The sequence below is a fragment of the Orcinus orca genome, chromosome 11 (assembly GCF_937001465.1).
Source record: "Orcinus orca chromosome 11, mOrcOrc1.1, whole genome shotgun sequence".
NCBI classification, from domain to species: domain Eukaryota; kingdom Metazoa; phylum Chordata; class Mammalia; order Artiodactyla; family Delphinidae; genus Orcinus; species Orcinus orca.
In genome coordinates this window covers 41156255-41171913 of record NC_064569.1, presented here as the reverse complement: position 1 = coordinate 41171913, position 15659 = coordinate 41156255, and the positions used below count along the sequence as shown (strand labels likewise).

At 46.3% G+C, this 15659-nt stretch overlaps 1 protein-coding gene across 2 annotated transcripts; it reads left to right on the top strand.

Annotated features, from left to right (window-relative positions):
• The first annotated feature begins 22 nt into the window (after positions 1-22).
• Positions 23-15321, top strand: CSRNP2 (cysteine and serine rich nuclear protein 2). Of its 2 annotated transcripts, XM_033436283.2 has the most exons (6): positions 23-330; positions 980-1152; positions 5038-5274; positions 6565-6824; positions 10004-10300; positions 11863-15321. In XM_033436283.2, exons 3-6 carry the CDS (start codon positions 5124-5126, stop codon positions 12781-12783), a joined length of 1629 nt encoding a protein of 542 aa, XP_033292174.1. In that variant the 5' UTR covers positions 23-330; positions 980-1152; positions 5038-5123; the 3' UTR covers positions 12784-15321. The 2 variants fall into 2 exon arrangements, with proteins under 2 accessions (XP_033292174.1, XP_004274369.1); XM_004274321.3 differs by lacking the exon at positions 980-1152 and having other exon boundaries at positions 24-330.
• Positions 15322-15659: the final 338 nt, after the last annotated feature.

Sequence of the window (15659 nt, the reverse complement as noted above, 5' to 3'; positions counted from 1 at the left end):
CTGCCCCGGGGCTCGGTCCGGACGTGCCGGCGCCTATAAGACCCTGAGCGCTGCAGCCAAAGCCTATTGTTAGCCGGAGCCGGGGCGGTTCTGGGCGGCTGCTGCCGGGGGCGCCCGAGTTGCCGGCGCCGCCCGCCCTCCGCCGCCTGCCGGCCGACCTGCCCACCCACCGTCTCTCCCCGCCCTGCCGCCTTGGGAACTCCCAGACCGTCTCCGCGGCCCCGGGACTCGCTCTCTCCTCCCTCCTTCCCACTCGGGCTAGGGCGGCGACGGCGGCGGTAGCGGGGGCGGCAGAGACCATCACAGGAGGAGGCAGCTGCGGCGGAGCCGGTAATGGGCCTGGGGGTGCGGGGCGGAGGGTGCCGCCTTGTCCTTTCTCGGGATCGGCCTCCCGGCAGCTGTGGAGGAGTGGTCAACCCAGAGCCGCGGGGATGGAGGGGTCAGAAATGAGGGAGCCACGAACGGGAGCGGTCGGCGGGGGGGGCGGGGAGCTAGGGCGCCGCTGGGAAGGGAAGGAGTCGGGAGAGGCGTGGGAGCGAGGGGCACGGAGGACGCGGGCCCGGACTGCGGGGGCAGCTTGAGTGAGACCGACGGGCGGGCTTAGAAGCCGGCAGGAATTCGGATGCGGGTTGAGTTCGGAATGGAGTGGAGATGATGTACGATGGAGGGAAGTGTAGGAAGGGGAGGGGGGAAATAGAGGAAAATGTGGGAGGAGTGGTTGGGAATTTGTGAGTAGCAGGCAGGAAGGGATGGGAAACCGGGTAGGGGCTGCAGACGATTGGAATGAGCGGGAAGGTTAGCAGGAATCAGGAAAGGTGCCCCGGAGCTGAAGGGTTCAGCGGGGGTGTCCGTTAAGGGGAACTGGTGACTTGACATGTCCTTTCAACCCAGGTTCCTGATGTCTCCCATTTTTTCTGGCGTTGTGTGGGAAAACGAAAGCATCACTTTCCCTGGTTGCTAGCTTGATCTTTTTTCACAGGCCCAAACACGCAGCTGACTGCCATCCATTCCTTTTAGTGCCATGGTCTTGATTCATCCTTTTAAAGGGGTTTAGAGTGGCAGCGTGACACACAAACCGTTCTTCAGTATGAAACGTTAGAAGTTATCCCTAAGAGACACAGTGTCCCCTTGTCCTGCAGTTTTCAGTTCAAGGTAAATCCATAGTTGATTCAGATTTTCCTTTTCTTTACTGACTTTCCATTTTGCAAATGTCCAAAGCCAGGAGGATGTTGGTGTGTGCCAGATTTATAAATGACTGGATATCCTTGAGAGTTAATGGCTCCTGCAGCATCATGTTCCATTTCTACCACAAAGATCTCATGTCCTTCATACGATGGGAGGTTAAACATGGAAAGCCAAATTCTAACCTTGTGTCAGTGAAGGGATAAAAACCAGGGAGTGACGGATGGAGGGGGGCTTCCCTGAAATACCTAGTTTAAACAAGATGTTTTCACTTGAGCACTTTGTAAGTTCACGATCCTGGTAATCACACGGACACATGGATCCACGAAATTCATAGTATTTGAGAAGCAACTCACAGTGTTTTGTAAAAGGAGAAACAGGACCTGTCATCTTATTTAGGTTGATCCTGACACTTAGCAGCAAGCCTGCCTTCCTCTAACCCTACAGCTGGTAGCACTGACGATCTTACTAGAGATTTTTGGCCCTTGACCTTTAGCAGGTTGGGTTTCACTTGAGTAGAGAGGCCTTCCCCTGTGAGATGTACCTTGTCTTATTTTGGACTCATTTATGAGAGAGGCTTTCATTACCTAAACTTTGTCAATACATTCTGCATCCACAAAATTGGGGGGAGGGGCAGTTCCTTTTCTGCTAGTCTCATGTATTTGGGCTTTTGTTTTTGGGGGTGGTTATAGGAATCCACATAGGCCTGAAAAGGCTTAAGTCTAATACTAAAGTACAGATATGATATAGATCTATTTTATTTGGTGCTAGCCTAAAAACTTCTATATACTATGGATCTAAATTATTTCATGTACCTTTGGGAAATGTTCAACTAGTAGAAACACTTGAGAAAAGACAGAAAGACATGTAGCTAGAAAGGGTCAGTTGACCTTTCATTTTACTGGCATAAAAGCTTTTATAGAGGTTTGCATTATTTTCTCCAAAAGCATTTGTTGTTTGAGTTCGTCATTTTGATAGTTAACTGTCAGTTATGACCTGCATTTCCAGTCTCATCGTGTTTATTTCTGTATGGGTTTAAGTGCTTGGAGTATAACTTAGAAGTGTTTTTCTCGAACATAAGCACTGATCCTCTGCCAATGAATAAATAGTTGAGAGAAGTGGGAATGACTGACTTCTAATTGTGGTTTGAAAGGAAGTTGAATTGATGAACTGGAAAGTGGAACCCATTCTTGTTGTTGCTATTTCAGAGAAAGATTTCTTCAGGCCACAGTGGAAGTGGATGGGAGGTTTCTTGGTGCCCAGTGGACATCTTTATCTAACAAGTCAAGTTCACACCAGAGAGTTGGATGAGGAGAGCTGGGTTGAAATTTAAACTTATATTGGTTGTCAGGACAGAATCGTCGGATTTTTTTTTTTTTTTTTTAAGAATGGGTTAATGGCAGAAAAAATGATGCTAACATCCTGGATAGGGTAAAGAGAGCTCAGTCAATATGGACATTATTTACATATATAGCCGTTCAGACATTTTAAGGAAAATACTTTTTTTCTAGGTTTCACATCTTTTTTCTACTTTCTTACCTGCCTCTTGTCATTGCCCAGAAACCTTTACTCCAGAAGTGGAAGTGAGGAAGACGTAGAAAAAAGAGAAAGAGAATAGAACAAGCAGCCTGCAATCCTGGCTGCAAGAGAGTGCACAAAAAGTGACCTGAAGAGAAGGGATACCCTGAGGGTACCTGGGTTAAGACAGTGGAGAATCCTCATAGTAAAAGATGATCTTGGACCAGACCCAGCCTCCCGCAGGAAATATTCAAAGGCAACCACACTACCAGAAGCAAAGGGACACCTGAACAAAGGACAGGGTGCACATTTGCTTCCAGTTGTCAATCCCCGAGTGCTTCCAGGCTGAGGAAAAAGGCACTTCCTAGTAGCAACACTAACTGGATCTTAGTTAAAACTGAAGCCAGACTTATGTCCTTTCTGAGAAGGATTTTGAGCTCAGTCTGCTTTTTCATGTGGTCGATAAGATTTTTAAGTGGGGAGGAAATATTAAATTCAGTGGTCAACATTCTTTTATTTTTTTTATTCCACCCACATATGTACTCAATAGCAAAGGTCTCCCCTCCCCCAGTAATAGAATGGAATGAGAAATTTGTTAGTTAATAGGTATCTTTAAGCCCAGCTGAAATCTTAACCCATAAAAGTCCTTGGCTGTCTCCATTCTTACCCATGTCCTAGGAATGTGACCTCTGATGGTAAGATCAGTAACCTGAAGAACAAAATTGATACTTTGGTTTCATTTTTAAATTTAATTACAATTCTTATCTAGTGCTTGATTATTTTCTTTCTGGCCAGTTTATTTCAGGAATGTGCTTTTCTGAGACCTATGATGACAGGTTTCTTAGGTGCATCTTGTGACTTGAATGCAGAATTTTGATGAGATTTGGCTAGATAAATTAGGAAGTTCCTAAAGTACTTATTAGGTCTGGTTGACTGTGTAGAGCTGACCCAAGAGCAGGCAAATCGCTTCCAAGAGACAGTCCAGAAAAACAGCTCTGTAGCAGGCATCTCTTGACACCACAGTATATTCTGGGTAGCTGCTCTGCAGTAATGCAGCCCTGGCTTTCTGGGCAGTGTTGTTATTCCTGCTGCATAATTAGCAACTAGTGAGATCATAGTCTGGGGAGATTCTGGCATTACTGAGGCAAAAGCAGGGAGGTTTCAGATCATCACTTGTGGCTCCAGCTTTGACAGCGTTTCTGCTGAGCAGATTCATATCCTTGGGAATTTAAGTCCAAAGATGGAGGAGAAAGATTTGTACCTGGGAAATGGAATATCCCAGATTCCTTGGTTGTGTGGCAGCATGTTGAAAACACTGCCTGCCATGTCAATGTAACCAGAATAAATTGTCACTCCTTCTGCTGTTTGTTGTGCCCTTGCTGGTTTCTTTATTAGAGGGCAAAGATTGTAAAGCTACGTCTTCCTTGCACAGAGGATGATGGTAGGTCAGCTGAGCCCTATTTTATGGAGCAGTAGGCGATTGGGAAAGAGTCTGGGTTTTGAAGCCAGTGCAGATTCTAATCTTCAGTCCATTCTTTAGAACCCAATTTGACCTTTTTAGGAGGCTGGTGAGACACTTTACATTTGTGAAGATCTGGGTAAAGCATTTCCCTGACTGCCAATGTACTTTGAAATTGAAAGCCTAGAGCAGTATTTCCCGAAGTGTGTTCCCAGGATCATTTGCCCCCCACCAAGATGCTCTAGAAACAAAGGGTTCCTTAATCATGGGTGCAAAACGCTGCATTCTATTTCCTCCCACCCTTCACCAGGTTCATTAGCATATTAAAAGCCTCTAAAAGGTCTTCCATAAGCAGTTTTCTAAAGTATTTTGACACAGCGGTTCCATTTCCATGTAAAAGCTATTAATATCTATGGAACTAGTTTATTTAATGGATACGCTTTAGGAAATGCCAGGCTATATTTCCACTAGGAATAATAATTGGATCTAGTCTAGGTTTAGGCACAGCCTAATTCTGCCTTTGATCCCCAGTCCCTCCTGCTGACCCCGTGGAGAGCTCTCCTGGGTGAGCAGAAGAGCAGCTACTGTTACCCCAGGGCTAATGAAGCCTAGAGGCCAGCCGGCTTGGAAGCAAAGGCCTTCACTCCACTGGGAAGGTGCTGCCGCTAGTCATCTCATTATCCTAAGAGTGACTGAGACTGGAGGGCTGGGGAGAGACAAAAGTAGGAGAGTGCTGGCTGGAGAGAGATGACGTTGTTTCTAGAGAGCAGACATCAGTGCTAGCTCGGGTGCTTTCTTCAGTTGGAGAGCCGTGTGTATAGACTTGGGAGGGGTCTGTCTTAGGACAGGAGTGCTGATTCCTCTTTTCCCCTGGGCAGAATCCTAATGCACCTGGCTGACTGGTGGTGAGCAGGGGCTTTGGGGCCAACGTGGTGGGTTCCCCAAGGAAACCCCTTTGAAACCAATGGATGCATTCACGGGCTCGGGTCTCAAGAGGAAGTTTGATGATGTGGATGTGGGTTCATCAGTTTCCAACTCCGATGATGAGATCTCCAGCAGTGACAGCGCTGACAGCTGCGACAGCCTCAATCCTCCCACAACTGCCAGCTTCACACGTGAGTGAGCTGCTCCCTCCCTGCCTACCTCCATGTACCCCAAGCACTGGAGCCCATTGCAGCTCTTTGAGACACCCTTTGTCCAGCTTGGGGATTTGCCCTTATTCGTAATCTCTCCCACACGTAGCTCAGCCTTGCTCTTTGGAGGACCTCATTGCTCTAATATCATAGACTTATATTAAATGTGAATTATTCTAGCTGATTTTACTTGTGCTGTGCTTTGTGAGTCCCCAGAATGGGTTGGATTAAACTGAAGAAGGAGTTGTCTAGGAGTCTACGCTTCCCCACTAGAGTCCTATAGAGTTCCACAAAATTGTAGCTCTAGCAGGACATAAATGCTTACTGCCTGGACAACTGGGGCATCTCCACACTTCTTAATTCTTATGGTTCAATTAGTTTCTTGGAAAGAACTTCGAATTCTGTAGATCGGGGGTTGTCTGTGGGCTAAATCTGGCTCACTGCCTGTTTTTGTAAATAAAGTTTTATTGGAACACAGCCACACCCAGTGTCTACGATGGCTTTTCATGCTACAGTGGCAGAATTGAGTGGTAGTTGGCAACAGAGACCTCATGGCTTGCAAAGCCTAAAATATTTACTACCTGGACCTTTACAGAAGAAGTTTGCCATCTCCTGCTATAGAGCAACACTATCCAGGGGGTGTTGCCTGGTCGTCTAGTGGTTAGGATTCGGCATTTTCACTGCTGTGGCCCGGGTTCAGTCCCTGGTCAGGGAACTGAGATCCCGCAAGCCATGTGGTGCGGCCAAAACAACAACAAAACACCATCCAAAAGAATGTTCTGTTACAGAAATGTTCTATATCTGCACTGTCCAGTATGACAGCCATTAGCCACATGTGGCCATTGAGCACTTGAGTTGTGATTAGTGTAACGGAGGAGCTAAATTTTAAGGTTTATTTCACTTTAATTAATTTAAATTGCCCACATGTGGCTAGTAGCTGCTGTATTGGACAGTGAAGCTATGTAGATTGTTACATCCTGAAAAGATTACCTAGAGATTCTCTTCCCAGCTGATGTCTAAAAATAGATTTTGTGATCATCTGTTTGGGTGAAGTCAGTCTGGAGGCAGTGGTATGGACCAGCAGATGGTCAAGGTCCCTTCCCACTGTGCTTTTAAGATTTGAAAATTAGGAAGGTCTCTAGACCTTCTAAAAGTGCTCCTACAGGGAGCACTTTTGGAGAAGAGTTGAGAGCCTAGATGAATGAGAAAGAATGAGGTCCCCAAACAGGCCATCTCTGGGTTAAAAGTTTTCTTTCTGTGCTCCCTTCTCAGCCACATCCATCCTGAAGCGGCAGAAGCAGCTGCGGAGGAAGAATGTGCGCTTTGACCAGGTGACTGTGTACTACTTTGCCCGGCGCCAGGGTTTCACCAGCGTGCCCAGCCAGGGCGGCAGCTCTCTGGGCATGGCCCAGCGCCATAACTCTGTACGCAGCTACACGCTCTGTGAGTTTGCTCAGGAGCAGGAGGTGAACCATCGGGAGATTCTCCGTGAACACCTGAAGGAGGAGAAGCTCCACGCCAAGAAGATGAAGGTGCCTAAGGGGTCTAGGGTCTGGTACTTCCCATGTGCCAAGATAAAGCAGGAAACCGTCTAGGTCTATCATGTGGTATTTTTGTTTTGTTTCGGTTTTGGACTGTTGCCTTTGGTACATAGAGATTCCGTATCTTTCTAGTGAGAAATCTCAGATTTGGATTCAAATCTCAGTCTGAGATGCCATTCTTTTTGTCTCTGGTAGGGAGTCTAGCAGAGATAGCAAAATGGCTTCCCTAGAATTCTCTATTCTCACCCGCTCTGCAAGTGTTTTTAAAGTTTAAGGTGTGAATACCTGAAGGTATTCAAGTCTGCCACCCCTGGACCCTGAGGAAGCAGTGTTTCAGTTTCTCGTCAGATGATTGTCCATTGGCCTGATGCACAGAACAGGTTTGGGGTCTTTTACATCCTCTGAAAGGATCCTGCTGATTCTGTAACTCCCATTGCTAGATGATAGTTTTTCGGGTATAAACAATAGCATTACCAAATAGTTATTTCGATCTGTTTAGTACTGGGCCTGCAGTCTGATGCCACACCAGCTCTTCAAGTTTAGGAGGAGAACAGGGCTGGAAGACCCATCTCAGATGGCTCTTTATAGCTACACATTTGCTCTCGGCACTGCTTGGCACTCCACAGCCATAGTTTCCACCAGTCTGCAAAAATTGCCCCCAGAGTTCCTAGTTCCAAATTTGGAGAACACTGCTTCAGGCCTGGCCAAGTTCTTCTGGGCTCAAAGTATGCGGACCCACATTAAAACAGGTGGCTGCGTTATTTCCAGGGCTGTGGGTGAAATCCTAATGAGACACACCAGAATGTGGTAGGGTTGGAGAACTGGTGGCAGAGGATGTATGTGAACCAGATCTCGCTGCTCTCTCCCTTTGAGAGCTCTATGTCTGCTGCCCGAAGTCTACGCCTAAAGACTTAACACCTGTTTTTCTAACTAGAAGGACATTCAGGCTTCCCTTTCTTCTGTCTGAGGAATTCCGTCACTGACCCTATCACCTTCCTGCTGCTATAGCAACAGGTGGGCAGATAAACACTCTTCTTATCATTTGTAATGAAGGTTTTCTTCCTATTCCCTAAGAAGAAACATCTCCCCTAAATCTGGTAGAGGGATGACATGTCAAAGCAGACACCCTGTTCTGTGTCCTCCCTTGTAGGAGGTCTAGGGACAAAGCCAGGCAAACTTGAGACTGAGAAACAGGACTGCTACTTATTAAGCAGATTTAGTGAGCAGCACAATGGTGGCATCTAATACATCTTCTATGTCGAGAGAACACCCTTACTTTGCTCCACTTTACTCTTTTCTTAGAAATTTTTCCTTCCTTAGCACTCTATAGGGGAGGCAGTTGGTCTCAAAAAATATACATTTTGCCTCTCCCATATGCCATCTAATATTTGTTTTCCCTTTGGACTTCCACCCCCTCCAAAAAAAAGCTGCTGCTGCTTTGCATCAGTATTAGTACCTATCATTTTTCTAATATTTTATTACTTTTTTTGGCCTTTTATCCATATGGAATTCATTATTATGAATAGTATGAATTGGGAATCTAACTTACTTTTTTTTCAAAAGAATATACAGTTGTCCCAATACCGTTTAATGACTAGAAGAGTCTTTTCCTTACTGATTTGAAATGCCACCTCTGTTAGAATATATTAAATTCTCATATCTACATGGGTTTCTTTCTATTGTATGTCTCATCTCTTTCCTTTGAGAGGATAGCAAGGAGGGAGGGTGCTTCGGAGGAGGCCAACCCCGGTGAAACAGGCAGGAGCAATGCTAAAGTCTGTGGAAAGGCCCCTCGTAGTTGGCCTGCCTGGGACAGAAATAATAGTCTAGGGGATCCCCAGAAGCACCACTTTATTTCTCTCATTTCTCTTATCATCTCCCCCCAAACAAACAAACAAACAAAACAGGTGTATGCCTTACTAGCCAGGTCTCTTGCATCACGCCTCTCCCAGGAGTTGTTCCTTTACCAGCACTTTTTTGGCTGGCTGATGAAAAAGCCAAACCTGCCAAAAGCTTGGCTTTTATCCTGCTAGTACCTTCCAGAGCCCTGGGGATTGTGAGGCCTCGTTTTCTTTACCTGAATTCTCTAGTGAGTTTTCAAAACTCATTCAGCCACAGATTGTCTTCAGCTTGTCCTTCCACTAAGATCCCCTTTCCTGGCTCTCTGTCCTTCTTATCCAGAGAACCCAGATTTCTGCCTGCAGAGAGTACACTCAGTATCATGTATGCCACCCTGCCTCACACACAGACTTTTTTTGAAACCAAATAAAAAAGGATTAGGAAGGAGAAAGAGGGAATTCCCTGGTGGTTAGGACTTGGTGCTTTGACTGCCGAGGGCCCAGGTTCAGTCCCTGGTTGGGGAACTAAGATCCCACAAGCCACGCGGCACGGCCAAAAAAAAAGAAAGGAGAAAGAATATATTTCTTCTAGGCGTGGCTTGGAAGTGAGGGCTTTCTTGACAGCCATTAATAACTTCCTCATTTTTTTTCTCCTCCACATAAAATGAAGCTCTTCTGTGTATGCACAGATAATTATTCACACTGTGGGGATTCAGGTTCATTGACAAAGATTGGTAGGTAGTCTTGTGCTATACTTTAATGTACTCTTCTTCCCACAGTGTGGTTTGGGGTCCTTTAGGGTGCAAACTGAAGGGTGTTTTGCAAGGTTGTTTACATCCAAGGAACATACAGCCATTGAAATACCTTCTCTTCTTCCGTGTATGAGAAGGCAGGTTAGCCGAAGCTAAGGGACACAAGCCTGGGAATGGAGGGTATATTTGTGGGAAAAGATCATCTTCTGGGAGGGAAGGTGAGACAGAGGTTTTACGAAGCGTTGATCCAGAAAGGTGATGTCCCTTGTGTTGACGGGCTGGTGTTAGAGCTGCACAGGCTTCCTGTCTTCCTGCTCTAGAACTGTTCTCTTCACCGACTCTATCCTGTACGGTAGCCACCAGCCATACTAGTGGCTGTTTATACGTAATTAAAATTAAATAAAGGTAAAAGTTCAGTTTCTCAGTTGCACTAGCCCCATTTATAGTGCTCGGTAGCCACACGTGCGTCGGGATGGGCGGCACGGATATCTCCGTCACGGCAGAAAGTTCCCTTGGCCCAAGCTGCTCTAGGTGCACCCGGTGGGAAGGCTCCTGCTGATAGTGCTCTGTCTCTTGGCAGCTGACCAAGAACGGGACAGTGGAGTCGGTGGAGGCCGACTGCCTGACATTGGATGATGTTTCAGATGAAGATATTGACGTGGAAAACGTGGAGGTGGATGATTACTTCTTCCTGCAGCCTCTGCCCACCAAACGGCGACGGGCCCTGCTGAGGGCTTCTGGGGTCCACCGCATCGATGCTGAAGAGAAGCAAGAACTTCGAGCCATCCGACTGTCACGGGAAGAGTGTGGTTGTGACTGTCGACTGTATTGTGACCCGGAAGTGTGTGCCTGTAGCCAGGCTGGGATTAAATGCCAGGTCGGTCCACATTTTGCTGTGATAGTATATCCACCCTAGAGTCAGGGGTGTCTAGTGTGGGTGCCAGTGAATGTGGGAGATGCCCATGCACAGGTGAACACTTCAGTTCTACATCCCTCCTCCACCAACAAAGAAAACAAGTATGACGGGATTCTTAGGCTGTGGAGATAGCAATGATCTTTTTTTTTCTGTGTATCTCACTTCAGAGGTGATAAGCAGCAGTTGCTGGCACATGGAGGAACGGGGGTTAGTGAGTTTAATATTTAATAGCTGTCCTTGAATGTGGACTGATTCCTTGAGGTAAGTGGAAGCAGAGAACTGAGGTAGGCCTTTAGATTTTATCCTACAAACACTTATTCACAGTACCTCTACTCCAATTTTGTAAAAATCAGAATAGTCCTCAGAATCTAATTCAGGATCAGATTTGGGCTTAAATCCATAGTGTCCTAAGAGATAGAAAGCGTCATCCCCCAGAGGGCCTTCTGACAAGGGACAGTTTGGAAGACACATCTCAACTGAAAATGGCAGTACCATCCCAAAGAATGACATTTATCTGGAACCTGTATACCGAGGCTGTGGTGCTGAGTCCTTGTGGTTGGAGTTATCTTAACCTTTTCTTTCTTATTTTCAGGTTGGTATCAGATAGCTATAGCAGGTCCGACCAGATAATGCTTTTCAGACTGAGTCCTGTAATGAATCACTCTGTTACACACAGACCTGAGGACAGTCCTAAGAAATGGATTGTTCCTAAGAACTGGAAGGGAGAGTTCTAGAAGCTGATTTCATAGGAAGACACTGTATTTGTACAGAAGACTTATTTGTCTTCTCACATTTTTAATTTTATTTTTGATACGTATGGGGTGTTTTCATTTGGGGGATTCAAAAGGGAGATAAGGAGGTAGAAAGCATCTCCTTTCCAGATATCCCTGGTGTAGAAGTTAATTATCTTGATAACTACTTCCAAACCAAGCTGGCCAACCATCAAGGGAAAATGAAGCAGGTAGTGAAAAGCTGGTCATTATTTTGTTCAAACCTTCAGTATAGCACCTTGGCAAAGGCACCTTTGCCTAGTTTCCCCATTATGTATTGCTTTGGACTAGCGAGATCTTCTACCTCCTTTCCCATCCCTGTCATCAAAGAACACAGTAGGCTTGGGCCCTGGCCTTTTGTTTTCTTAATAAAGTAGGTAGGTTCTGGAAAAGTCTCTGAGGCATACACATTTCTTTTCTCTGTGAACTGTCAGCTTTCAGAGAGGTATCCCTGGTCTTTTGACTGGAAGGGCCCTTTCACGTGATCTTTGTCTTCTTTTTATTTAGAAGCGGAAACAAAGCCCTAGAGAGAGAAATGACTTTCTTGAGGTCACACTACTAATTAGTGGCTGTGCTAGAATGGAAAGGCAGGTGGTCTGATAACTCCCATCTAGTGCTCTGGTAGCTCACGCTGCAGCTTGTGTTTTGAATTGGTTGTTTCTCTTGTAAGAGGACCTCAAACCCTGACTCCCTGTGTTCGCCAGCTAACGTCTCGTATCTCATCTGGCCTCAACCTCCTTGTCCCCTCCTCAGGTGGATCGCATGTCCTTTCCATGTGGCTGCTCCCGGGACGGCTGTGGGAACATGGCTGGGCGCATTGAATTCAACCCAATCCGGGTCCGGACTCATTACCTCCACACCATCATGAAGCTGGAGCTGGAGAGCAAGCGGCAGGTGAGCCGCCTGCCAGCCCCAGACGAGGAGCCCTCCCCCGCTGCCAGCTGCAGCCTGGCGGCAGCACAGGGCTCAGAGACACAGGACTTCCAGGAGTTCATCGCTGAGAATGAGACGGCGGTGCTGCACCTGCAGAGTGCGGAGGAGCTGGAGCGGCTCCAGGCGGAGGAGGACCCGAGCGGCTCCAGTGCCAGCCTGGACTCCAGCATGGAGAGCCTGGGCGTGTGCATCCTGGAGGAGCCCCTGGCTGTTCCCGAAGAGCTGTGCCCGGGCCTGACAGCCCCCATCCTCATCCAGGCTCAGCTGCCCCCAGGCTCCTCCGTGCTGTGTTTTGCCGAGAACTCAGACCAGCCAACTGCCTCAGCCGTGAACAACCCATCCTACTTGAACAGTGGGCCCCTGGTCTACTACCAGGTGGAGCAGAGGCCAGTCCTGGGGGTGAAAGGAGAGCCTGGTACGGAAGAAGTCCCGCCCTCGTTCCCCAAGGAGAAGGATCTGAGTGTCTTCTCTCTCCCGGTTACCTCACTGGTGGCTTGTGGCCCCACAGACCCGGCTGCCCTCTGTAAGTCAGAGGTGGGGAAAACATCCACTCTAGAAGCTCTAGTGCCCGAAGATCGTAACCCCGAGGAGCCTGAGGATGAAGACTTCCGCCCCTCTTGGTGCCCCTCAAACCTCCCCTTGCGCACGGACAACGAAGAGGGCTGTGTGGTGGAGACCGCACGGCAGAACGAGGACCGGCCCCCTGAAGAGCCTTCCCTGGAGCTCCCTCTGGCAGTGTGACACAGGGATGGAGATTATGCCTCTTACCCATTCTCTATTTATTCCCTTATTTTATCTAACACCATTTCAAAAACAAAACTGTAGAAGCAGCTGCTGCTCCCATGTTATTTTATTGGGGTCTTTGGGGAACGGGTAGGAAAGGATTGTCTGTACAAGTATTTTTTACAGGGCCAACAGAACCAAGGAGACCAGCCTCAGCTCGATCTGGGGATAGAGTCTTGGGGCAGAGGAGGCTGCATACTGAGATTTCTGGGCCATTGGAACCGCACTACGATCTCACAGGAGAAGCTGGGTAATTCAAACAGCTGTTCACGTAGGGACCAGAACACAACAATTGGAACAGCATGACAGAGCCCCTTCCCTCTCCTGAGCTCCAGGCGGGGAACAAGCTCATTTTCCTCAGTGGTTACTCTGATATCCCACTTTGGTGTATCATAATAATACAGTTGGAATCAGCTGGTTGAGTCTAGAGAGCAGGGGGTGAAAGGGTCTCTGCTTCTGTACAAAACATCCAGGATCTATATAAATTTAACCTGCGTTCCCTGGGCCCCATTTGGTAAATAAGTTAATATTTGACATGTTTGGTGTTCTCTGACCCGTTCCCCACACTGGGGATTCCTGGTCTTAACTTGAATTGTTTCTTTCACGTTCTTAGGTACTAGAGTTAAACTGGTCTTGTTTTTTTTACCCCTCTGTCCTTTTTCCTTTGCAGGGAAAGAGCTAGGTTGGCTGGGGATGTGGCATCGAGAGCCTGAGTCCTCTGTGTACGTCTAACCCCAGCTCCATCGGGCAGCTTTAGTCTGGGGCTCACACGTCCCACGGGAGGCCTATGTAGAGCATTAACCTGTGCCCAAAGGAGGCAGCAGGAACAGGCTGCTGTCCAGAAAGATGACTTCTTGCCATGCTTGCTTTTTCAGCCAGGTTGTCCCCCTACCCCAGTTTGAGCTTTAAAGGAATGTAGAATGTGGCAAGTTCACCAACTAGTCTTTGTTTCCTTTTGTATCTGCCCTCATGGTCCCTCTTGGATATACAGGGTTAGAGTTCTTATACTGTATTCTTATACTGTTCACCCCCAATAACTGCAAATGCTTATTGGATCCCTCCCATCTCGATATATAAAGATTGGAGGCCAAACCAGTTCTTAAATGCTACATACAACTTCCAGGTTCTGAAGAAGTCAGGTTCTGACTGTAACCTTTGAGGTCTAGAGTGGGACTCACATTCAGTTTGTACCTGAATTAGGGGGGATACGGTTCCTGTTCTCTTATGTCCTGCTTACGTTCCTGGATGTCCTCCATTGACCACCACTGAATTCTTTTTACTAGCAAAGTTACCTTTGCCTGTTTTATTTCATTCTCTTTTTTATGGCCTCTGTTTGAAGAGGGAGGCAGTAGGGAGCAAAACACTCTTTAGCATCCTTTACACCATGCTTCATTACTGCTATGGTTTATTAACCAGAAAAAAAAAAAGTAAAAAACTTTTTTTTTTTTTTGCTGGAGGAGCTAACTGTTCCTACTTCTCTTGCTCATAAAGCCTTTTCTTGTGGGATCTTAAGGCCCTGGTGTCTGAAAGCAACCTTCACATACATCGCAGCAGCATTTCACCTATCAAACCTAAACTGAGCCTGAAAGACCTCGTATTTAACACAGTTACATCTTTTAACGCATTCTGCCTCTCCTGTTCATTCCTGTTTTTGCTGGGTTTTACATTTGCAGGGGAGTTAATAAGTCATAGGCCCTTATCTCTCCCCATTCTCTAGTCTCGAAATGGAGTTGAGAGTCTGAAGTACCTGAGATCTAGGTGCTATCCCGAACTGAGCTACACTCTGCCACCTTAGACTGGTCCCCTCAGATATAAGACTGAAGTTTAATTGGGAATTTGGAGAAAAATCTTTCTAGAAGTTTGTGTTGGAAGGTGAAGGTGAGCGTTGTACATTCCCTCCTTAGGAAGGCTCCAGCCTAAGCTAGGGAGTGGATTTCACCTGTTCAGTAAGACACACATTTGGGTTCAAACCAAGAATTTGCATCTAACTAGACTCATTGCCAACCTCCAAGATAATCTGATTTTTCTGAAAAACTAGTTTAATGTAAGTCCATCCCTTCATTAACTCTGCAATTCTGACTCGCCTATCCCAAGCTTTTAAATGCTAAATATTAACGTTTAGCATTAACTGTCTTGTCAAGCAAAGGGCCTCTTCTACAAACCTGATCCATCTCGTTTCTGGTGCTACCTGAGTTGGACAGAATTATAGTTCATGGTTGCTAGAAAGGCTAGGCCTCTGATCACAGAGGCAGAGAGCTTCAGTCCTGCTTAGTCTAGGCCTAGATAAAAAAATGATTATTACAACGCTTAATTATTTTCCAATTTCCTTTCTCACATACTGTATGCAGGTAGTATTTCAATGTGAATCCAAAGCTTGTCTGGTTCTCTGAAAAAAAAATTTTTTTTTTTTTTTTGCCTTTTAGGTCCTTTACATTGTGATAATGCTGTATTTAAAGAGAATATTTAAATGTAATATTAAAGAAATATCCAAAAGAATGGTGTGTTATTCTTTATCTTGGCAGACCACAAGTCAGTTACTTGTTAGAGAAAAGATGCTTCTCTAGCATTGTATATAAAACCAATTAGGTCAGTTAAGGATTAATGTTAACAATAGGAATGTTTTATGGTGGAAAAATAGAACATTCTTTGGAGCATCAAGAGCTTGACTTGCATCATATGCCCTAACATACCTTTTCAGCTGAAGCAGGCCTTGATCTGCCCTGCTGGAGCTTTTCCCTCCTCAGTCCCTACTCTTGGGGCCCACTTTGTAATTCCATTACTTTACACACACACACACACACACACACATATATATATATATGAAATTCTCTATT